The following is a 25,806-nucleotide window of genomic DNA, read 5'->3' on the forward strand; positions in this document are numbered from 1 at the left end:
CCACTATGCATGCAATTTATGCAATTCACGTACTTTTCTCACCCACCTCAAGAAACTCTTGTTTGTAAACACCAACCATCACATTGTTTTTTTGACATATTGTTTTTTTGATACATGTTATATGATTTTTCATAATAGTTACAATGCCTTTTTATTAATTTTTGACAGTGTCGTTTTCCCTGACGAAGGGCATATTACTGCATGCCCGAAATGCATTGGATGCTTCATGATGACAATGTCTAAATGATGACTATAATCATGTAAACGACAAAGAAACTTATATACAATGGATCATATCTAATTGCGATGAAATAAAAATACTTAATGAATCATTTGAACACAAGAGTGGAAGTCTTCTTGGAATATGGAGACAACTTTGAGTGCCTTGGAAGGGATGGTTCTAGAGTACCTCTAGACCCACTTTTTCATTAGTAGTTGCCACAGCACGTAAGAGGGCTAACTCTCAAAAATATGTTGAGGCACCAGATAAAGAGAGTAAAAAGAGATATGCCGCAGGTAAGAGGGTGTCGCCCAGTCTGCCAACCAGTGGAGGTTTGCTAATTCCATTGGCCTCCTATCTCGTTACAATAGGGCCCACTTGGGCGAAATGGAAGACATCCTACAATATGTCCCGGAAGAGCACAAAAAACAGGCATACCAAATTGCTTTCAAGGAAAAGCTAATTTAAAATACCACAATTCGTGGTGCCCTTAATGCAGCTGACACATGGCCTGCACGCGTAAATCGGCAGACACCGGTGAAGGCTGCTGACCGGCATCACCCAAGTAAAGTGATAAGGACTGGATCACGCAGACTTGATAGCGTTCAAAATTACTTTGAAGTTAGTACCAGCGATACTAAGATCGATAGTCTAGATGGATTCAATGGACATACATGGCACTTGGAGTTAGTGCATCCTAAACAGGAGATACATTCTCCAACAGACGTTATGGTCATTCTATGATAGACCTTCCAGCGGTTGTGCAGTGGATATTCAGTGGTTTTTTTTTCACACATACCCTTCTCTTTTGTATATTGATATTGAGCCAGATTACTTTGTCCTGAAGAGTCCAGTCTCCCGAATGAGAACTCAAAAACATAACCCTCCACTGTTTGACAAGTTGTAGTTGTATTTTGATTCAAGAATGTTTTTGCTGCCTCTTAGGTGTTTAGAACTTTTAATTATTTTTAAACAGTTTGATTAAAAAAAAGTAAAATTTTTAAGATGTTTTAAATAATTCCAAGTTAATTTCTTATATTTTGTACTGGTGTCAAAAAACTTAAAACATATTCGACATTTAAATAGCCATTAGAACTTTGTAATAAACTAATCCAACTCACAAAATAATCCTCATAACTATTCCAACCATTAAAATGTGAAATTAGGCAGCAGTTCCTAAAATATAAAATACATAAAATCATTTTTAATTTAATTACAGGTTCCCATATAATTCTACGAAATATTCTAGAATATTTAATTAATGAATCCAACTTTAAAAAAAATACTAATGTGATATTTTAATTTACTCCTTTTTTGTGAATCATTTTGTGATTACTTTTAATTATCCATTGCAACAAATAAAAAAACGAAAATTGGTGAATTGTAAGGAATTTTCAATCCATGAAACTCAAGTATACTTTTCTGAAAGTTCCCTTATACCATATTGGACACCGTTAAACAGTAAAAGTAAATAAATGTCTAAAACTGACAGTTTACATTTTTTAGTTTTTCCAGTCATTCAGCAAAGTGATAATTAACATTGTTGAGAGCGAGTCTGTGGGGAATCATGGTCTGCTTGAGACTCTGCCTTCCACGAGCTATAGCTCCCCCCGGCACCCCCCACACACAATTATTGTTCTGTGGTAATTAGTGACATATTAGATGTGGCACACCTGTTTATATCTTTAAAAAGTGCAAATTGTACAACCCTTTTCTTGTAGTATTCTTCTTAAGCAATGTTTTTAGTGCAATCAGCAACAATGTGTGACTAATTATGGGGCAAATGGCTTGAATCCAAAATTATGCCATAAACGCTACAGCCCCAGAATCTCATAACTCTGCTGACCCCCTCCATAAGAGCAAACAAGACCTACACATTATAATTCTCGTCAGTGCACATTGTTAGAAGCACTTTGAATAAAACAACTTTTAAAAGCAAACTGCCAGAAAACCAATATGTCATACAAAAATTACGTAACAGGTAGAGTGAAAATTCCTTTCATACAAGCTCAACGCCCATTCTTTATACAGATCTTGACGAGAGCTAGTGTGATTTGCCCAGGAAAGAACGTGTTCTCTGTAGTTTTACCCATCTTTGCATTTTCCCTACACCTGAAGTTTACGCCCTGTGACCAGTCGGGGTTGAAAGGAAGTTCCCGCTCTCAAAGTTCATATGGCACATCCTCGTCATGGTTGAAATCTTCGGATAAGTTAAAGAAGCACAAAAAGTCCAAGCTGGTATTGACCCCTTCCTTCTTTTCTCTAGAGAGGACATAAAGGTGTCAGCGTGCCACTTTATCTCGCTCCTGAACTCTTTAAGATCCGATTCCAAGTCTGGTCCTCGATGCAGCCCAAATTTCCAGGTCAGTTACGACATTGCAGCAGATCACGCCCCAAGAATCCGTAGAGTTGGAGTCCTGTCAGCAGGTTCACCCTCTGTGCTGGCTGTGCCTTTTGAACCATTGGGTTCTGCACCAATTTATAATGGTTGCTAATGCTGACTACTCTGGAAGAGGATCCACCACCTATAGTTGTTTATGACTCTGAACCGATCTCGATCACGAAATGCATTCTGATCCAACCAGAGCATAAGCAAGTACAAACCTGTCTATCTCTGACACATTTCCGTTGCCGCAAGGCAGAGCTCATAATTTTCATCGATTCTTTGGTTCTGATTTTAACATTAATAACTATGATGAATCAGATGAATTTCCCCCCAGGAGAGAGTAGGCTAGTTGGTGTGCAGAATTACAGCACACCAGTGGTCTAGAAACCTCCACAGACACTGGACTTGTCTCTCCCCCGTCACAAAGTAGAGTGCCTCTTTCGCCATTGTTATGTAACGGGCTGCTCAGGAGCATGGCCTACGGATCCCTACCATGCAAGTCAAGACTAACATGCTCACAGAGGTTTAACAAAGCCCTGATGGATACCGTCTTTGGCTATTGGACAAAACCATGCTCTGGGCCTCCAGTATTTAAGCAGGTAGCTGATCGGCACAGACCAACAGCATATAACACTGACTTTCTGACTCAACACCCTAAGGCCTTTCCTGCGACAGCTCCTGGCTGTTAATCCAAATGCAAGCAAATATTCTCCTCTACCAGGCGTGCTTTATGTTCTGTCAATACCAGCTGCCTCCTGAGCTGCAGCATCCATGCTTTTGTTTGATATTGTAGGTTAAATGCTACTGGCAGTTCCGAACCATCCAGTACCAGCTGCCTCTTGAGCTGCAACATCCATGCTTTGTTTGATATTGTAGGTTAAATTCTACCGGCAGTTCCGAACCATCCAGAACGCCTGGGATGCAGGGAAATTTGTTATATTTGCTTTGGCCTGGACACAACTGATTGCTCGGGTCAAGGAAGGGGCACGGTTGTGGTGCTTCGTTGCCATGCATGGATGAGGTCTACAGGCTTCTATGAGTATGTTCATGCATCCTTGATGGACATGCCATTTGATGACTTTGCTTCTTTGGTAAGAAAGAGACTCTGCCTTTAAAGAAAGCTGTGCCACAGCGAATTCGTAGTGTTTTCTGTCCCTACTAGACACTTCTCCAGGTGTTCTGACCAATTTGAGGAAATGCCTAAGGTTTTCAATGTTGTCAGTGTCCGCCACCTGACCAAAATCCTTTGCAACCATTTTGTTGCAAAGACTGTGACTCCCAGAAACAATGTATAGTGTATCAGGGACAATGTGAAGCTCAGTTTCCCGGACCTCTAGTGACCACAACAGCAAAATGACTTTAGTGGTCCTTTTCGACATACACCCACACCGTAGGAGGCAGGCGTTTTCTCCAAGGATGACAAGACCTCACTATGGATGCATTAGTCCTCCAAATAGTCAAACAGGACTACACACTTCCATTTCTTTCTATATCGCCGCACATTCCAATACCATCAGTGCGGCTGACTGAGCACCACATATCTGTTAAACAGCGGGAAGTGAAGTCCCATTTGACCAAAACCATAGACAAGGTTCCGGTCTTAGAATTAGAAACTGGGTGCTACTCCTGTTACTTCCTTGTGTTGAAAAAGCATGGAGGTCTTCATTCTTTTATAGATATTGTATAAGACCTGCCGGATGCTTATTCCCATATTGCTTTTTGCATGTCCTTGGATGGTATCTGCAGTTCACAGTGGTTCAGGAGCGCTACGTTTGTCGTGCTCACCTTTAACTTTAACAGTACCCCTCAGTTGTTCTCGAAAGGGATGGCGGTGGTCGCAGCTCATCTTCAGATGTAATGTGTGCTGTTCTTCCCCAAACTTGGTGACTTGCTGTTGGAGGCAGTCGTAGACCACCTTCAGCCTATCTCTAACCTCCTAACATCGTTGGGGTACACTATCACTGTGCCAAGATCACTCCTGATTCCTTCACGGATGTTCCCGCTCATTGAAGTGCCCTGAATATGGTGCTGTTTCATACTTCCCCTAGTGAAAGTGATTCCAGGACATTTGGACTATGATCCTGATGTTTCTGCATCTGTGCTGGATTTCATAGAGGATGAAGTTGAGACTAATAGCTTGCTGCATCCTGCCATCCCTTCAGAACGCACATTGCCGGCTCTTTAGCGGAATCGAAATCCCCAGTGGGCGTAGTACCAGAGTAACCTGTCCAATTCCAACAAGGTTTCGGAGGAGATTACAAAAGATCTGCAGTGGTGGCTTCAAGAACATGATTTGGCTGGTGGCAGACTTCTCTGCCTATCCTACCCAGAACTGATAGTAGTAATGGATGTATCACTACTGGGAAGGGAAGGCCATCGAGAAGAGGTGGAAGTAAGAGACTACTGGTCTCTGGCAGAAGTCCACCTCCATATTCATTTGTTGGAGTTGTAGGCGGTCTATTTGGCGTTGAAACCATTCATACCATCCATCAAAGGGAAGTAATAGGGGTACTCTTAGAATCCACCACTGCCATGTTGTTCCGTAACAAGCAGTTCCGAGTGGGGTCTTAGGTCCTGTGGTAATGGCTGGCCCTTCAGGGCATTTGTCTGGTCACGAACCACCTAGCGAGATCTTGAAATGCCAGGTCAAACCAACTATATTGCCAATACCTAGCAGATCACAAATAGTAGTAAAACCTGAAGGTGTGGTGCACGGCATCTTCCTGTAATGAGGGGGAACCCTGGCTCTATCTTTTCACCTCTGCAAGAAAGCACAATTTCAGAGTTTTGGTGCAACAGAGTATCTAAGAAGGCTGTGTCCCTGAGACTCATTCTGCACAGAGTGTAGCTATGGAGTTCTGTATGCCTACCTACCTTCCCCCTCCTGGCTTGAGTTCTGAAGAAGAACAAGACTGACCTTGCTCAAGTCACCCTTATGCCCCCAAATTAGGAACATCTCGGCACATGCATCTATCCTCTGATCACGCTGCCTCTTCCGAAGGATCTACTGTTGCAGCGACTGAGCATGGTACTGCATGAGGTCTCCACAATCTGCATCTCTACTCAAGGAGATTGAACAACAGTAGCTAGTTTATTTCAATCCTCCTGAGATTATTGATGTTATTCTGTTAACCAGGCACCGATTTATGAAATCTGTTGGCACCGGGAGGTGGTATATATTTGTGACTTGGTGCACAACCCTTCAAGTTGACACACCACAGGCTAAACTGTCTTAAGTTCTGTTATTTGTTTTGTCATTAGCCTAGTAAGGACCTGCGATGGGCACTGTTAAAGGCGATTTGATGGTTTTCTGCTTAAGGTTGGCTGATCATCCTTCTGATCTTTTGACCTGTTGTGATGAGATTTTTTTTTAAGGTTTACAACATATGTTTCCCCAAAACCCTTTATGAAGCCACGGTGGGATTTTTGGAATTTTGTTCTCACTTTTGTAAATGGTGCACTCCATTTGAGCCACACTACAATTGTCCACTTTGCTACAGAAAATGTTCATTCATGGCATGTGTAGCTGTAGATACTGTGCAAAATCCTACCATCGAGAGGTGGACTCAGATTAGTGCCACTTGGTGATCTTTGAAGCAGTCTTTGATTCACAATGTCTGGTGACCCCACCTGATACTGGTAATGCACAGGAACATCAGCTCCATTGTAAGACTGTTTCTTCGGCCCTCAGCTTTGGATGTGCATCCTTTGAGCTCCGGGTCGATGCCTTCCTCTGTTCATCGCCGGTGTGTCTCGATTCTTCCACTCCAAGCCAACCCTACCTTCCTGCGTGTCACTAGTTTTAAACCAGAGGTACAACAGCATCTCCTCAACCTACTCTTTGACAAGAAGCACGTCTTTGTCTCGCAGGTTGATGAGATGCTAGAGTCAACCAAGAAGGACACCGACACCACAAAGGCAATGGGAACCCTCCAAACGCCTATTGTACATGTTCCTTTTGAAGGTCCAGCTGTTGATGGTGCTCGAAAACCATCTCTCTCGAGGCATTTACATCCTACCAGAGACTGCAGCACCAACGAATGCCATCACAAGGCTACTCCAGGGGAGGTGACTCTCTCTCCCTTCCCCCCTGATCCTCACTACACCTGTCAGGGAAGACTGCAGGGGTTGCAATGGATGCATCTGATCAGTGGGTTCTTTCCATCATAAGGTACGAATCAGAGGGATTGTATCGCTCCTCTTATAGGGGATGGAGACCCTTGTACCCCGTTGATCCATTCAAGGCACCATTTGATCAATGAGCGGGAGACGACCAATGGCAGAATTGCACCATCGACCAATCTGTAGACACTGACCTAGACTTCTACCCCTCAAAGTCATCTACTTCTGATGATACCACCTTGGTTCATGAGATTATTAGCAGGGCCATCACCTTCCACAAGGTAGAGCTGCTCAAGGATCAAGAGGATGGGGACTTCCTCGTGGAGATATTCTCCTCTACCGAAAGGCCAGTTCAGTATCTTCCAATGCTGAAAGCCATACTAAGAACTGCACCTGAAACCTTTAGAGACCCAGTAAATGCTAAGGTATTAACTCTGTGTTAAAAAAAAATACAAAGCATCGCCCTCAAACTCACCAAACATCCCTCCCTACAAACACAACCTCTCTCAGGAACACCAAGGCATCCGTTCAGAAAACACTGTGACAAGGGAGTGTCCTTGTACTATCTCAACCCCAAAATGGACTATTCCCTCAGAGCCATACTCCACCACAGACCTTACTCAACCAGTAAGTTGCTGCCTTTCAGGGTCAGTCCCGCGCCCACATCGATTCCCCAGCCCCCACCATGAGTGACCAATGATTGTCTTGCCCTGTTGGCTGTTCATCTTAGGAGTAACAGCATCCATGTCTTCCCTTACTTAGACTACTGGCGGATCAAGAGAGCAAAAAAACAATAGTGCTTGGCACATATGAAGGCTTCCATAGACCTATGGGTTTACCATCAATCTTGCCAAGTCCCACCTACAAATCCTTTAATTCCACCCCTTTCTAGGGGCAGTACTAAATTCACTCACTTGGAAAGCATATCCAAGCCTGGCACAGGTTCAAGCTTTCTAATCTTTGCTCCCTTGTTTTTCAGATAGATCATCCGGTAACAGTCAGAACAATCATGCACCTACTCTGCGTGATGGTCTTCTGTATTGCCATAGTTCCCCATTCCCGGTTACACATGCACCCATTGCAGGAGTGCCTTGATGCACAGTGGTCACAGCTGGTTGTCACTGTGAAGATCTAGTGTTGATCTGGGGCCGCAATCATTGCTCTTTCCCGTAATGGAACAGCAACAACCTGTTGCAGGGCCAGCGCTTTCTCGATCCTGACCATCACAACAGATTCATCCCTCACCGGGTTAGGAGCACACTTACAGGACTTGACCATTCAAGACATGTGGACACCCTGTCAACAGGGTCTCCACATCAACTATTTGGAGCTACAGCCCATCCGGCTAACTTTCAGTTTGTTTTTCTACCATATTCAGAACAAGGTGGTCTTCATTTGCACAGATAACATGACAGCCATTTTTCACCTGCAGAAGCATGGTGGCATGAACCCTCCTCAGTTGTCTGCGTTAGCTTGCCAGAGTTACAGAGTTCATGTACCAGCGAATGGACTAAGATGTTGCAGGCTTTTTTAGCAGCATACAGGAACAAGTTTACGAGTGATCACTCCACCCGCAAGTACTACTCCTGTAATTCTGTTGTATGTCCTTCCCAGACGTGGACTTCTGTGCCACTGCCAAAAACGCGAAATACCCAAGCTTCCCCTCCAGGTACCCACAGTCCATGGGCAATGCACTACGGATGAACTGGTTAAGGATATTTGCCTACACTTTTGCGCCTCTCTCACTTCTTCCATTTGTGATTTGGATGCTTTGGATAAAATTCCTCACCCTCATCCTGGTGACCTTTATGCAAGGACTTAAGAGTCATTCCTCTGAGGGTACCACCTGCCCTTGTATGGAAGTTAAACATAGTCCTTACCATGCTTATGGGCTTCTTCTTTTGAACCTTTTCACTCATGCACTTTGCTGTTCCTTTCCTGTATGGTAGTTTTTCTAGTGGTGATCACCTCCCTGAAGCGTGTGAGTGAACTACAGACTCTACCCCTTGAAGAACCGTTCCTCCAACTTCATACAAATAGCTTAGTCCTTAGGACAAACCCAACATTCTCCCCAAGGTGGGATCTTCTTTCCACCTCAACCTAAGTATTAATCTCACCGTGTTCTTTCCACATCCAGAGTCAGTGGAGGAAAGGGCTCGTCACACACTTGATGTCAAAAGCACCTTCATGTATTATATTGACCAAACAAAACCTTTCCGTAAAACAGAACTCTTTGTCTACTTTTCCAAATCACACAAAAGCCATGCTCTCTCTAAAGCAGGAATAGCACGTCGGTTAGATACATTTATATAAACCTGTAATTCTAAAGCAAAACTATCTTTGCCTGTCCCTCCCAGACCCCACTCTACCAGCAAAAAGGGAGTCTCTATGGCTTTTTTGTTAGGCAACATCCCTATAGCTGATGTGCAAAGCAACTAACTTGTTCACTCCATGCCAACAGGCTGCACACTGTTCTAGTCCTCTGCATCATCTTACCCCTAACCACCGCCTAGGTAAGAACTGCTTTACAGTCTATGCACAGCATGTGTAGTTACAGCTACACATGCCACAAACAGAAAAAAGTATCTTACCCTGTAAGCTTCTATTTGTGGAATGCAATGTTGTAAATTCACATGTGTCCCACCCCCCCAACACCCCCATTAGCCTTTGATTGTTGCAGAGGCCCTTGTATTTTTTTGTTTTTTGTTTCATGGTTTTCTTTATCTGTATTGCTACGCTCCATTCATATCCTCACCCTCTTTAAAATCCTTTACATAAAATATAAAAGAGCTGCATTTTAGATTACGAAATGTCCTTCTTAGTACACATAGACTACAATATTGTCAGAACTGGCTTCCCATTGTTTATCAAAAGTAAGAAGTTCTGCTTTTTCTAGAATAACTGTAGTGTTCGTGCCATCACAAATTTATTACATACTGTGTTGATTTATACTTTCTATGGTTTTCCTAATCCTGGTTATAGTGTCATCTCCTGCTTAGAATTGTCAAGGTCTGTTTTTTGATTGCAGAATGTTACTCAGAAGCCTGTCATTCTAAGAAAGAGAAGGCAAAGGATAAAGATTGAAGCCAACTGGGATCTGTTTTATTACAGGTAAATGTTTTAGTTCCTTGGAAAGGTGACTTTGCTTTCATGTGTTAGTAGTAGTTAATTTCTTCACAATAGAGCGGTTTACACCATGATTCATGTGTTTTAAAACTATCATCACAGAAACGCATGTCTAAAAATTAAAGTGAAAAATTATTCTGCAAAGAACACAAATAAAGGACAGCATTGAGAAGATCCCATGCTTGAACTAAACCTGGGAATTACTTGTACAGATAAAAGCTTGCCTTGACCAACTATGTTACATAACCCCATTTCACAATTGTTTATGTACATTGATTGGTGACTAATTACTCTGCACCCAGATGTAGGGATTAACAACTTCTTTGACCAGCATCTACAGTAATCACACATGACTCCTTTCTATTTCAGAGCAAAATGGCAGTGTTGCCTGATACTTTTAAGTGGCTGTATTCAATTTTGAAAACTGAACATCTAACAAGTTGGCTATTAGTAGTCATGAGGGTGAAATCTTATACGTTTATGGATCACATAGTGCCTACACGTTGTTGCAAGTGGGATTTCATAATTTATATCCCAATGAGGGGCACCACTAGCATCTTTCAAAGTTTGTGTCCTTGACCATAGTTGTGGCTGTCCTTGAGGACCTATTGCTCAGCAGGTCTTGGGCTCTAGAATTGGACTTTCCTTCCCCTCTGTTCTTCCCACATCATAAAAGACACCAGAGTCTAAAACGTTTACCGAACTAGTTTGCAGTGCAGGTCAAGTTGCTGGTTCCTATATAAGCAGAGATGCCACCTGTGATTGTCATGAAAAAGTAGAATACCAAATAGAAACTCAAAGTACATTGCCATCTCACTGTTTCCTGACTGTACCAAGCAGGCACCATCATGGGAGAAAGTCTGTCAGACACAAAGAAGTATTCCCTGGATTCACCATGAGACTGGCACATACTGAACAGTGTCTCATCTGGAATATCTGGTTGATAAAATAGTGAATTAACCACCTCTGCAGATTTTGGGAAGCAAGCAAAATTAATTTGACAGTAATAATAGAAACTTCATGAAGTTCATCTTACATTAGGGCTGTGGACCACCTAAAGCCTATAATTCAAGACTAGGTGTTTGATGGTGGTGATAGGATACAGTCACAAGGAGTTCCTGGATCTTTAATGAGCAAACATGTGCTAGTCCAAAATTTGAAAGAACCAACAAATTCTCCAATAGCAAGAGTGGACAAATGTTCCATTTTTGCCAAAGCGAAAGGTTAGCCATACTTCTGTCCCCATTATTTTATAATATTGTACCAGTTTGAATCCCTTTAAAAACAAACTTCACTTTTCCCATGGTTACCAAAAGAACCATATAGCCAAATATGTATAGCCAAAGAATACAGAGGTTGATTCAGGGAAATAATTGGTGTTGTCTCAACTCTTGTCCTTCTCTGCATTTAGGATGTAGAAAACAGTTGGGCTTTTTTGAAATGACCATCAAACACTGCTAAGGTTCTAATGTTCTATTAATCAACTTTCAGTAATTGAGTAGTTCAGTGGCATGGGCGATTTTGGATGTCAAATATAATGTTATGAATATAAGGCATATAAACTTCTCACCACACAATACATTAACAGTATATCTGATATGCAGACTATGGAAATCTTCAACAAGTGTCAGAACCACCTTGTTGCCCACATGCTCATTCAGGATACCCAGTCCTTGGTGGAATCATCTATCTCTATTTGAAGTAGGGATATTGACCTCAATCTTCCCTTGATGTTCTATCTTAGCTCTCAGTAGGGAAGATAATGAACCCCCAAAATGAAGGAGTCTTCAACTCTGAGCCAAACCAGATTATATGGAAAAGATGATAGGATGTTATTCAGTTCACAGCCATGGAGAACTCAATTGGTCTTATTCATGCTGTTTCTCCTAGTGACATACAGTGTTCCGCATGAATGAGCCCTGTGCCAGTGTGATTAATTGTATACATCGAGTCTCAGGGAATCTACCTACACATACTAAACACATCACTGTAAAACTTTAAGTATCAAAGGTCAGGTTAATTGAATCGAAGTCAGTGGTTCCTTTGATCCCAAGTACAATAATTAATACACTGCATAGCCAAAGTTGCACCAAAGCTCTTGTATTCAGCAACGTACTCATTCATTTTCTTCATTAACTGATCTTTGGTTGCCTTCACATGAGCTGCAGGAATTCTTTAATAGTGCAAAACAATCTTCCAGATATTGGAAGTTGTCCAGATTGTCCTATTTAATTAGAGCATCAAAGGTGCTCTAATTACAGACATTTGCCTCTAGATGCCACTGTGAATGTTTTGGGTTCGGTATTACTAACATGCATACTGAATGGTTATCAAACAAACAAACACAGCACAGTTTCCAGGCACATTTTAGCGTAGTCTTCTGAGCTGAAAGCAAAGCGTATTTTTGTTTAGGTGTGGAAGGTTAAATAGAAAAGAACAACCTTTCTTTAGTGTTGGTGGATCTTAAAATGGCCTAACATAGGGTGAAGAGAGACAAATTGTGGGTATCCCTTCAATATATTTACGTGGAGGGTGGTATTATCGATGCAGGGAATATCTTGGACAAAACACGGATTTGGAAAAAATAGCATCCTTTTGAATTTTTTTTTATAAGTGGTGTCAGATATTTTTATACATTTATATTTTTGTTAATCAAAAACACAATTCAGAAGCATTATTTCACTTATGTATACAGATACTGTGCTGATGCTTCGGAAATGGATTCTCTGTGATGTGTAAAAGTGAATTTTCGTAATGTTTGTTAGCTAGGCCTCAGTTTAGGTAGAGTCGCCATCTTGTTCAAGATGGAAGTCACCCTCGTTTTATTTCTTTCCCCTTGCCCACCTCTCTTCTCACAATTTCTGCAGCATACAGTTGAATTGAAGTGTTCTGGTTTAGTTAAACTGTCATTGTTTAAGCTTCTCTTGATGAACTTTTCCTTGCTCAGGCATCAACTTCAACTTTTATCTCAAGGTTCTTCCGTTAGATCACTGTGCCCTGTTCATTTATGTAACACATTATTGTTCAAGTATTACATTTGTACTTGCATCTCCGGACATCGTTAACATAGCGGGTGCAGAATAATTATTCATGTATTTGGATAGTGCTTAGTTAAGACATTGTGACATTTATTTTTCCTGTGCTCCGATTTGCTGATAAAATTATACATTTTCTCACATCATCATGATTTCGCCATTTCAGTTAATTTCATGTGTGCAATAATGTATAAAAACCCTTTGGAGGATGAGCCTGTTCTACTAGAAATGCTGTCCATTACACTCGATTTTGTAGCCCACTTGGGACTTAAAATTATTTCTGATTTTGCATTTCTTTGCATAATTTTTCCAAAGATATCTTTCGTAGAATTTTCTCTGTAATGCTTTACTTTTGATTTTTGTAATAAAACCCTTTAACTATTCCTTTGATCTAGAACTCAGTTATTGAGTGGACTTCATTATATTATTAAATTGATTGTATTTAATAAATGGTGATGCCTTGTTGGGGTGCCTTAACACAGGGACACTTTGCCTCATCAAATTAAGGTTTAACATCGTTTCTGATCCAGCAAAAAGGACATTATGATTCAGGTAACTTTTTGGGTATCTAGAATTTCTGGGTATCCCACGTACAGAGTGCTCTCAACAGATGTGTTATGGTAGAAACTAACTTATGCTGCTTTAGCCATTGTAAGGATCCAATCTACTTTTTTGTTGGGGAGGAAACAATATTGGAAGCTCTCGATATTATTGGGACCAATCTTGGCAGCTCCCTATGGGCCTGCAGTATTACACCTACTCTACCATTATCTGATTGTAGGTCTTGTCTGTGAAATATGAGTTTAATAATAGAGAATTAAATATCTTGGTCAGAAGTCAATTGTACCATTTAGTAGTATCAGTGTATCCTGTATGCTGATGGCTAGTTGTTAAATGGATCCCTAATTAAATGTATAAATATGGCACTCTTTTAAGGTAAATAAAATAAAGCCTAGTAAAAAATAGCTGTTTAATATCTGCCAAGCACTATTTGCCCGTCCTGGATTAGTATTATGGACTGATAATGCACTCTAGACAAGGGGTGTTATGAGCTACTTCACCAGTCAAAGTGCAGTTTAAGCACACTTGTGGGGCTGTGAGGTTGAAGACTGCTCTGCCTTGTGCCATGTGGGAGCTGTGAGACACCAGCAGGCATAATGCAGCTCATGATGGATGGGCCGCAGATGGCTGGGAGTCGAGTGAGGGTGAGCTAACATCATCTAAGGTAGACATCAATCACGCTATACCAAAAGCCTAAGGTAAGTATAAAAAATAAAATGCATTGGCAATATTTTGTTCTTGCAGGAAGTAAGCAACAAATAAAATGTATGTTGATGGCTGTATGAATGAACATATTAATATATTATTTTCTTTCCTTTGTTTTTTTGGCATTGACAACAAGAAAACAAATACAACTGCAGAAAATAAAGAGCCTCTCCTGTTTTTGAGAAGCAGTACCAAAACTCCCTCTTTATTGCCATCATGGGGTTAGGATGTGCTTGTATGATGGGGAGGTCAAGCCTGGCTAAGTATAACCACATGAGATTGCATGCACTACACCAGGTTAATGGAAAATAATGCTCCGGTAGAGTTAGTAAGCCAAACTAAAAGATACTTCTCTTAGGTGGAAAACCAATCACTCTCTGACTTTTGAAGTTTACAAAGATAAACTACATTCCCAACAAGAAGAGCGTCAAGTTCTTCGCCTTTTACTCCTAACCCCTGCGTAAGGAAATACCTCTATTTGTATAGTCACCTCCAAGTTTTGGATGGATGCTGCTGGTTTACAACTCTGATAGTGCACTGAGGCCTGCTTACCAGACCCCCTGTGCCTGTGCTGTGACCTTAAATGGTTTGTTTGATTGGCTTATACACCATTGGCATAAGATAACTCACTTGAAGGTTCCTACTATATGGTACTCGGGTACCCAGGGTCCTTAAGTTAGAGGTTCACCCCAGGGACTGCCTCCCTGGTTGCGCCATCCTGCAGACTGGAAGAGTAGTTGTAAACTGCTAATTGTCTTTGCCATTTGAAGCACTGGAAACCCTATCTTCCCATTTTAGCATATGTAAGTCACCCCTAAGGCAGGCTTAACAAGTCCTAGGAGGGTGCTGTATTTTAAACAGTGGAACATGTACCTTCATATGTTCCAACATTAAAAACACACACTTGTTGTTTTTAGTGTGGAAAAGTTTGGAAGCCCCATCCATTGTTGAATACAGAGTTACAAGCTGACAATTTAGCTTTGCTAACTTCTGACTGGGACTACTAAAGTTGATACTGGAAGGTATCAAACAACTTATTTTATGCCCTAGTCAGAATTAATCAATCTTGTTACTGTGTGCAACCTTTTTTAACCCGTTCCCAGCGTCGAACGTTCAGCGCCCAGTGCTGAACGTTCGGAGAACGAATGCTGACCCGACGGCCAACGGTCGTTCACAGCACTGGGGAGGTAGTGCTTGTGACGACCGTTGGCAGCAATTAAAGGGTTAAAGTTGCTTCTTTGTTGCCGCTCCGTGACTACACACAGTGTTTTTCATTGAGACAGCTTTCTACCCTCCTGGTGAAGTGTGCAGATGACTCCAAGGAAAGGACACTGTAGAAGCCTGTGTGGGGGAGAGATGCCATTGCTCCCTTGTAGGAAGCCGCATGGGTGTTGGCCCAAAAGGTGTGCTTCAAAGGAGAAGCCACCTTTGAAGGCGAATTGGGAACATGGGTGTTGGCCAAAAGGTGAGCTTCAAAGGAGAAGCCACCTTTGAAGGCGAATTGGGAACACTTGGGAGAGGGACAGCTCTATTGCTGAGGTAGACAGGTTGGCACTCGGGAAGGAGCGGGGAAATCAGATGCCAAACTGTTTTTTTAGGGGAGTGTAGCTCCCGTGGTGGCCTATAACACTGGGCTGGGCTAGGGAGGTCTACTAACTGAAAGCAGGGTTCTGCCATCTTGAGAATAGACATAATGGATCATTATGAATAGCCAGATGCCACACTTCACATAAAATGGTCATCAGGAGGGAGGAAATTTCGAAGCCCATTGGCATTGGCTACTGACAGCGTCCACCTTGAGGGCATTTTCAGGGCATAAGAAGGGCACCCCTGGCACCTAGAGATGAAATCTCGACAGACTGGAGAAGGTGGCAGAAGAAGAACTGCTTTACTGCACCACGGAATCGGCAGAGACTGCACAGGCATGGAATGCGCCTGCTGAACTTGGGAAGGGACTGTGCCTACTGTGCTCTGCTCGTGGATAAGTTGTCTCTAGGGCCCAGCCAAAGCAACAGACTTCAAGGGCCATGAGGGTTCACAGCACACAGCCACTACCATAGAGAAAGACTGCTTGGGCAAGTTGGTAGCCCAAATTTTAAATTTGGTGCAGCCATGCAGCACCAGATGTGATGTTCAAAGTTGCACTCGATTCTGCTGGACTCAAGAGAGTTCTTGTAGTGCAGCTTGGTCGCAAGGAAGGCGAGTTATTGTCCAAGGAAGTATTCGGCTGTGACCGGATTTCCTGGTGACTGGTAGCTCAGTGGTGGCTGGACTTCTGCCAAGACCACGAGGACTTAGTTGGCCAGGACCTGCTTCCCCAAGCTTGTGAACCGACGAGTAGCTGCAGGAAGACCCCCATCAACCGCATCACATCTACAACATCCTTGAGCATCTTCAGCATACTGTATCACTTGCCCCAGGATCACTACCATCGAAACCTGTAGCAAAGGGCTAAAAGTGCCTGGAACATTCTGAAGATAGCTTCTTCCTCCAAGGTAACTGTTTCTGAGGACCTTTCTGGCCCCCCTGATTGGCTCCCTGGTGCAGTTGGTTGCCTAAATTATCTGAAAGTTGTGGTTAAGAAAAAGGTGCAGATTTTACTATACCTTTTAAAATCTGTATCTCCAGAACCCTCTTGTGGTTCTTTTTATTTTTGGTGTCTAAAACTATATAAAAATACATTCTATATTTATAAATTAATGTGCAATATCTTGAGTCTCTCGCGTTTTCTTCTTTGATTGTTTTGGTGCTGTTTAAATGCTCAACACTTGTTCCTTTGTGTAAGCAAAACTGCTTATTGCCATAGCTACCCAGGGTTGAGCTTAAGGTTTAATAAATGTAACCTACTGGTCCTGAAGTGGTTGTTAAGTGTTTTACACAGTGACGTATCACAATCACACCATATAAAACATCACATTTTCTCACATTTTCAGGTCTCTTTATGGCAGTGTTACTGCTCTCTGATCAGACTGATTCTATGGAAGGACCGGAGGCTCAGATTATGCTTTTCATCCTTCGCTGTTTATTACATACAAAAACTCACAGCAGCCTCAGAAAAGCATTCAATCAATGTTTACAAATCCAAAATAGTAAAACATTAATTAAAACCTCATGTGTCATTAGACAAAAACTACAACTCCCATGAGTCCATCACAACAGTCCACAATGTAGTCCCTACACTCTGTCCATGAAGGCTAGATATGCAGTCTCTCTTCACTGTTCTCCCTCTTTCTTCGCTGCTCACGCAGCTAGTTCAGTGATTTCTTTGATCTCCCTAAATCTATTTGTTAATATTGCTGTCTGTATCTCCAGCTGTGTTGGGGACGGGGAGGGCTCTGACTGCAGTTCTTTTTTCCGTTTCAGAGCCCCGTTAGTCGTAGTTAGGGAAATTCGTGTCCACTTTTACCTCTCTGGACAAGGCCCAGTCCAGCATAAAAATGGTTTTTCAACAACGTTTTTTCTAAAGGGGCCGGTCGAAGTAGGGGCCGATCCACTGGCCGTGGCAGACAGAATGCCAGCAATCGAGGGCAAGGCTCCGGGCGAGGCCAATACCAAACCTCAGCCAACTTCACCAATTTCTATCCCACAAGAGGGCAACGTTTCGGTGGTCGAGGATTCCGAAAGAACTCTGGATCCAACAACTCGAACGGTGAGTGTCTTGTGTGTCATCCCTGCAGAGCAAGTGTGCATTGGGGGTCGGTTAGCTGCCTTTTACAAGGAGTGGGTAGCTCTTACTGCAGACGCATGTGTCTTGCAGACCGTGCGAGGTTTCCATATAGAGTTTTACGACCAGTTCATTCAGGAAGGTGCCCAGCGCCCCATAATATTCTCAGAGGCCGATGGACAGTTGATAGACGATGAGGTCTCAGAGTTGCTTCGCAAGGGAGCCATTTGTCAATCAACTCGGCACCCCTCAGGTTTCCTCAGCAACATATTTCTGGTGGACAAGACCGATGGTGGCAGGCGACCGGTGATCAACCTCAAGGAGTTCAACGGGTGGTTGATTTACCAGCACTTCAAAATGGAGGGGATACACCTCCTCCGAGATGTCCTCCTTCCACGAGACTGGATGGTGCGGTTGGACCTCAAGGATGCGTACCTTGTGGTTCCCATTCATCCTCCCCACCGCCGTTTTCTGCAGTATTTCTGGAGGGGTTGCGTGTTCGAGTTCACCGCTCTTCCATTCGGGCTTTCCTCAGCCCCTTGGTGCTTCATGAAAGTGTTGCACCCGGCGGTGGAGTACCTGCGAAGTCGAGGTATTCGGATGATAGTCTATTTGGACGACATCCTGTTGATGGCCCAGTGCCCGTAGAAATTGAGTTCTCAACTTCGTCAGACGACCACCCTTTTGCAGGGGCTGGGGTTTATCATCAACAGCGACAAGTCGGTCTTGGTACTGTGTCTGAAGATGACCTTTCTGGGGTTTGTCATAGACTCCATAGGGGCCTCTCTCAGCCTGCCGCCGCGAAAGATAGCCAAGATCCGGCATCTCTTGCGGCAGACAATTACGAAAGATCTGACCTCCTTGCGGCAGATCGCCAGTGTGGTGGGACTTCTTTCCTCCTCCATGCAGGCAATTTTCCCGGGACCCCTTCACTACAGGGCGCTTCAGCGTCTCAAAGCACAGCATCTCCGGAGGGGCATGTCATGCGATCAGATGGTGCCTGTCTCGGACGAAGCAAAGGAGGAAATGTCGAGGTGGCTATCCCACAAGGAAGCCTGGAACGGTCGGGCGATCTTCGGATCAGTCCCGGACCTGGTCATAGAATCAGACGCCAGCAGGTCAGGTTGGGGTGCTCGCTGCGGGGACTTCTCCACAGGCGGCACCTGGTCGTCCAACGAACAGAAGTTGCACATCAATTGTTTGGAGCTTCTGGCAGGGTCTTTCGCAGTAGGCTGCTGGACCAGAGATTCAGCGAAGTCATGTGTGCTGTTGAAGATGGACAATGTCTCAGCGGTACGTCAACCACCTGGGAGGTCCTCGGTCTCGGGCTCTGGCGAATTTAGCGAAAGAGTTCTGGGATTACTGCCTCGCTCATCAAGTATCCGTGACGGCTGAATACTTACCGGGGCAAGCCAATCGGGTGGCGGATTAGCATTCCAGGTATCTGCGGGCCTCTTTCTGGCGACGCTGGTCGCTCCCGGGCCTTTCGATATCGGCTGAGGTACTTTTGTCCAAAGCCTGGGCAAACAGTACGGCGAAGCGCTACAGATCCGCTTGGGCTAAGTGGATGCGTTGGTGTCGTTGAAAGGACTTGGATCCCTTGGTCGCAGGAGTCGTTCCTATTTTGAATTTTTGAGCAGAATTGGCAACCAAGGGCCCAGCGTACAGAACAATCAACACAATGCGTTCAGCGATTTCAGTGGGCCATCATCCGGTGGAAGGAGCACCGGTGGGTGAACATACGTTTGTAGGCTCTTACAAGGTATTTGTCTTTCGTTACCTCCAGAACCTCGGTATTCAGTCCTCTGGGACGTCAATGTGGTCCTTAATCTCTTCTTGTCTTGGCAACCTAATGAGTATTTGTCTTTGAAGGAGCTTTCGGCAAAATTGGCCATGCTTTTGTGTTTGGTATCTTGCCGTAGAGTGTCGGATGTCCGTGCCTTGGATGTTTCGACTAGAGTATTTTTCCATGGATGGGGTTACCTTTATGGTGGGGCGTCGCACAAAATCTGCGTCAAGAACGATCTCGTACCCAGCTTTTGTGGATGTCCCCAAGTTGTGTGTTGTTCAATGTCTGAAAGCTTATGAAGAAGTGACTCTGGAACTCCGCCCTCCAGGCGAAAGACAATTGTTAACTGCCTTGCGAAAACCACACAAAGCAGTCTCCTCCCCCACTATTGCGAGGTGGGCGCGTTGGGTCATGCAGGAAGCAGGCATTGATACTGGGAGTTTTGGAGCTCATTCAGCCAGAGGGGCCATGGCCTCTAAGGCGTTTTCTGCAGGAGTTCGTTCAGAGGATTTACTGCGGGCTGCGGATTGGTCCTCTGACTCCACGTTTAAGAGGTTTTACTTTAAACCAGTGGTGGATATTGCTCAGTTGGTGGTGAGTAAGCTTTGAACTAGCGTAATCTGAGCCTCCGGTCCTGCCATAGAATCGAAATTTGCCTAGCGGTAAGTTTCAATTCTATTAAGGACATGGAGGCGAGGATTATCCCTCCCTGGACTTCTTCAAGTGAGAACCCGGCCGTATGGCAGTAAGTAATCGGGTATCTGAAAGAAACACGTTAGTGTTAGATTCCTTACCTTAGAATATCCCCAGGCGTCAGTCTGGATCCGGAAACTTTTGCGTAGCAGTACCCCTGCGCGTCGGTAGGCGTCGTCTGCAGGCGTCCCCTGCGGCTCCGCGTCCGTCGTCGGCGTTGTGCGCCGTGATGACGTCGCTGGAGTATATAGACGCCGCCTCCGTGCGCTGACGTCAGTTCTTCTTTTTTCCGCGCCAGTGGACGCAGATCTGAAGAGCAGTACTCCGGTCTTTGACCAAGTTTTTCGATAGTTATTTCTCTAATTGTGCCTGATAGGATGCCTGGGTTCAAGCACTGTGATGACTGTGAGCGCACGATGTCGGTCACAGACCATCACCGCCTCTGTCTCCGGTGTCTGGGCCCCGACCACGACGTGGACTCCTGTGTCGACTGCCGGGCCCTCACCAACAAGGCTAGGCGGGAGCGGTCCCGCAAGCTACTGGAGCTCCGGGTGTCGGCCCCACGTCGGGACCGGGAGCGGTCCCGGTCCGGCCGGAGGTCGAGAGAGCGTTCGAGAGAGCGGTCGCGGAGCCGCGCCGAGCGTTCCGGAAGTAGACACCACTCGTCAGGCTCATCAGGTAAGAAGCACAAGAAGTCGGGGCGTCGTCATCGTACCCCCGACTCCCCCCGACGCGGCCGGGGGCTCGGGTGACCCCAACCCCGCGGCTCCGCGAGATTCGCCGGCGCGGCCTGCCTCATACCCTCCGGTCCCTGGGCACGGCGCGACGCCTGAGGAGATCGAGGCGTTCCTCATGGCCATGAGGGCGCTCGCTTCTCCGACGGGGCCTACGGCGCTTTCGGGCCCAGTGCTACCGTCTGGGGGCCCTGACTGTTCGGGTGTCCCTGCCTCGGCGCCGTCGGGTGCTCCGGCCCCGGCGCCGCCGACGGCTCCGACCCCGGCGCCGCAAGGGCCTTCGGGATCGGCGCCGGCTGGTCTTCCGGCCTCCCCGGCGCCGTTACCATCGGGGTTACCCCCGACGCCGCCCCCGCGCGGCGCCGGTTCTCCGTTGCCGGCTCCGGCCGGCGGCGGGGTTCCGGCGCCGGCTCCGGGCGGCGCCGTTCCCCTTCCTTCCCCGAATCCGGACGCGGAGCCGGACCGGCGTCGCTCGACGCCGGTCCCGGCGCCGATGGGGCCCATGAACCCCGAGGAGCCGGTCTACATCGTTGACTCCGAGTACGGAGAGGATGAAGAGTTCGGTGAAGGTTGGGAGGGGTCTGAGGACCCTCTGTCACGCGAGTGCCAGTATGACCCGGACTGGACAGGTGACTTGGGGGATGCCAGTGGTTTGGACGACTCTCCTAACCCTGGTTTGATCTCTCCTCCAACCGTGGCATCGGTGGAGGGAGCTGCATATTCAGTGGTGCTGATGAGGGCTGCCAAGGCCTTACACCTTGAGCTCCCCGTCGCGGCCGTGAGGCCTAACATCCTCACTGAGGTCTTCAAACCGCAGTCATGCCCACAGGAGCCACTGCTGCCGTTTAATGAAGCCTTATCAGACGTTCTGTTGGGCACGTGGTCCAGGCCCGCTTCAGGTGCGCCTGTTGAACGGAACGTGGCCAGGCGCCACCGTCCTTGTCCGGAAGACCCCAAGTTCCTGTCTACCCACCCCACTCCTGAGAGTCTGGTGATCCAGGCCTCGACCTCCCAGTCCGTATTCCCGTCGGCCCCGCCCGACCGGGAATCCAAGAGGTATGACCAGTTTGGCAAGAAGGTCTTCTCGTCCATTGGTTTGGGCCTGCGGTCTTGCAACACCGCTTGCCTCTTGGGCCGCTACACCCACTCTGTGTGGGATACGGTCGCGGAACTGCTGCCAGAATGCCCCATGGAGGTGCGGGCAAAACTCGGTCAGGCTGTGGCTGAGGGCCGAGATGCAGCGAAATATTCAAGACGGTGTGGTCTTGATACGACCGACTCGCTGGGCAGGGCTATGTCAACGACAGTGGCGATTCGTCGCCACGCCTGGCTGAGATCCGCCAACTTTTCGGCTGATGTCCAGAATACATTGATGGACATGCCGTTCGATGGCTGTCACCTGTTCGGTGACAAGGCAGACTACGCGCTGGAACGCTTCAAGGACTCCAGGGTCACGGCCAAGTCCTTGGGTCTCTCGACCCAGCGTCAGCAAACGGGTTCGTTTCGTCCCTTTCGTGGCCAAGGAAGGGGCGCCCCCACACGTGCTGCCAGCCACGTGCCGCAACAATCCTTTCAACGCGGTGGCGGCCGTGGAAACCGCCGTGGCGGCGGTCGGGGACAACGGCGGGGTCAGACCACACCTCCCCCCGCAGCAACTGCCTCGAAATCCTCCTAGTCCGTGCTTTCGGCCCCATGTGACGCCAGTGGGTGGCAGGGTTCGCCATCACCACGCTCACTGGCGCACGATCACTTCGGACAGGTGGGTGCTGCAAATCGTCCGAAGGGTCTACTCCCTCCCCTTCGAGACCACTCCTCCAGCCATGCCACCGCAGAACCACCGGGTGTCGGGGGACCACTTGACACTTCTGCAGGAGGAAGTTACGGCCCTCTTGGCCAAGGGGGCCATCGAGCGCGTTCCTGGGCCAGAAGTAGGGCGTGGTTGCTATTCCCACTACTTTCTGGTGCCCAAGAAGGACAAGGGGGGCCTACGTCCTATCTTGGATCTAAGGGACGTCAACGGCTTCCTCCGGAAGGAGAAGTTCAAGATGTTGACGTTAGCTCAGGTCTTGGCTGCTCTAGACCCACAAGACTGGATGGTAGCGTTGGACTTGCAGGACGCCTATTTTCACATCCCCGTCCTGCCGGCCCACCGGCGTTACCTGCGGTTCACGGTAGGCCTGGAGCACTTTCAGTTTATCGTGCTTCCCTTCGGCCTTACCAGTGCCCCACGGGTGTTCACAAAGGTGATGGCGGTGGTCGCAGCCCATCTGCGCAGGTTGGGGGTTTCAGTCTTCCCCTACCTAGACGACTGGTTGTTAATGGCGGGCTCGCCCCAAACAGTCGTCCACCACCTTCAGATGACGGCAGACATCTTGCACGACCTGGGGTTCTCCATCAATGTGCCGAAATCACACCTGTGTCCCTCTCAGAAACTCCTTTTCATCGGAGCGGTTCTGGACTCGGCGCAGTTTCGGGTTTATCCTCCGGAACGGCGGGTCCGGGATATTCAGGCTTTGATTCCCATCTTTCAGCCGTTATCCCGGGTTTCGGTCAGGTTGACGCTGCGGCTGCTGGGACTGATGGCTTCCTGCATCCTTCTGGTGCATCACGCCCGGTGGCGGATGCGGGCTCTGCAGTGGGACCTGAAGTTTCAGTGGGCCCAGCATCAGGGCAACTTGTCCGACCAAGTCTTGATCTCGGAGGGCACTGCGAGACAACTGCAGTGGTGGCTTACGGACCGCGATTGGGTCAGAGGAAGATCCCTCTCTCTTCCCCAACCGGAGCACGTTGTCGTGACGGACGCGTCCCTCCAGGGCTGGGGTGGGCACTTGGGAGAGGCAGAGATCAGAGGCATCTGGTCTCCGGCGGAGTCCCGGCTCCATATCAACCTGCTGGAGCTGCGGGCGATTCGTCTGGCACTGAAGGCATTCCTCCCCTTTGTCAACGGGAGTGTAGTGCAGGTGTTCACCGACAACACCACCGCCATGTGGTACTGCAACAAACAGGGCGGAGTGGGGTCGTGGACCCTTTGCCAGGAGGCTCTGCGCCTCTGGCAATGGCTGGAACGTCAGGGCGTGACTCTGACGGTTCAACACCTGGCAGGTTCTCTGAACGCCAGGGCGGACGAACTCAGCCGTCGGTGCTCGATGGATCACGAATGGCGTCTGAACTCGGACGTGGCGCGAGGCATCTTTCTGCAATGGGGAGAGCCTTGGTTAGATCTATTCGCCACAGAAGAGAACGCGCAATGTCATCAGTTCTGCGCGTTGGAGTTTCCAAGACGGCACTCGCACGGCGACGCCTTTCGGCGCGAGTGGAGTTGCGGTCTGTTATACGCCTTTCCGCCTATACCACTTCTGCCCAGAGTGCTGAAGAAGATCAGGCGCGACCGGGCCCAAGTTATCCTTGTGGCTCCGGACTGGGCTCGAAGGTACTGGTATCCCGAGCTACTCAGCATGTCAGTCGGTCCCCCGATCCGCCTGCCCCTTCAGGAGGACCTTCTGTCGCAGCAGCAGGGGACGGTCCTCCACCCGAACCTGTCCAGTCTCCACCTCCATGCTTGGAGATTGAGCGGCGGCAGTTGAGGCCATTTGACTTGCCTCCTGAAGTCTGTGATGTTATTCTGGCAGCCAGGCGTCCCTCCACTAAGTCAGTATACGCCTGTCGGTGGAACAGATTTATGGCATGGTGCACAGCAAAGGCTGTGGATCCTCTTTCTGCCCCTCTTTCGGAGGTTCTTCTGTTTCTTCTTTCTCTTGCCCAGCAGGGCTCTGCTCTGGGCACTACCAAAGGCTACCTTTCTGCCCTTTCAGCCTTCTTGAGGCTTCCTGATCAGCCTTCTTTGTTCAAATCCCCGATTGTAACTCGGTTCTTGAAGGGCATCACTCACATGTTTCCACCTGTTCCGTTTGTGATGCCCCAGTGGGATTTGAACCTGGTTCTAACCTTTCTGATGTGTGCTCCCTTTGAGCCCCTTCATTCTTGTCCTCTCCGTCTCCTGACTTTAAAGACGGCTTTCCTGGTTGCCATCACCTCTGCCAGGAGGGTGAGTGAGCTCCAGGCTCTTTCTGTCCAACCTCCTTTCCTGTCCATTCATCCTGACAAGGTGGTTCTGAGGACTAGACCTTCTTTCCTGCCCAAGGTTGTTTCGGCCTTTCACATCGGGCAGTCCATCACCCTCCCTTCCTTCTTCCCGCCTCCGCATCCTTCAAAGGATGAAGAGCGGCTCCATCGTCTGGACCCAAAACGTGCGCTTTCATTTTACATGGATCGCACTCGCCAGTTCCGGGTGGATGACCAACTGTTTGTTGGCTACGTGGGTGCGAAGAAGGGACGGGCGGTTTGTAAACGAACCATCTCTCGATGGGTCGTCCTCTGCATCAAAGCGTGCTACTCTTTGGCTCGGAAGGAGCCTCCTGTTGGGCTGAGAGCCCATTCCACTCGGGCCACGGCGGCTACTACTGCCCTGGGCCGGGGAGTCCCCTTGCAGGACATTTGCCAAGCGGCTACGTGGGCCTCGCTGCACACATTTGCGGGGCACTACTGCCTGGACAGTCAAGTCCGGAGGGATGGCTTCTTTGGCCGTTCTGTCCTCCAGGACTTTCTGGTGTAGTTTTATATTGGTTCGCAGACCCACCACCGGGGTTGGTATTGCTGGGGTATGTATTCTAAGGTAAGGAATCTAACACTAACGTGTTTCTTTCAGATGAACAAGTTACTTACCTTCGGTAACGATATATCTGTAAGAAACATTAGTTAGTGTTAGATTCCT

The 25,806-nt window shown here is 47.0% G+C and overlaps 1 protein-coding gene across 4 annotated transcripts in view; it reads left to right on the plus strand.

Moving 5' to 3' along the window:
- The window catches only part of DNAJC13 (DnaJ heat shock protein family (Hsp40) member C13), a 1,694,551-nt gene that overhangs the window by 659,988 nt on the left and 1,008,757 nt on the right, over positions 1-25,806 (plus strand). For all 4 annotated transcript variants that reach the window (XR_015300721.1, XM_086942056.1, XM_086942057.1 and 1 more), the window contains one exon: positions 9,757-9,839. Coding sequence is in view for 3 of the 4 variants with exons in the window: in XM_086942056.1 (XP_086798182.1) it covers positions 9,757-9,839 (83 nt within the window). In the remaining variant the exon portion in view is untranslated. The remainder of the gene's footprint in view (positions 1-9,756; positions 9,840-25,806) is intronic.

The sequence above is a fragment of the Lissotriton vulgaris genome, chromosome 10, assembly GCF_964263255.1.
Source record: "Lissotriton vulgaris chromosome 10, aLisVul1.2, whole genome shotgun sequence".
NCBI lineage: Eukaryota > Metazoa > Chordata > Amphibia > Caudata > Salamandridae > Lissotriton > Lissotriton vulgaris.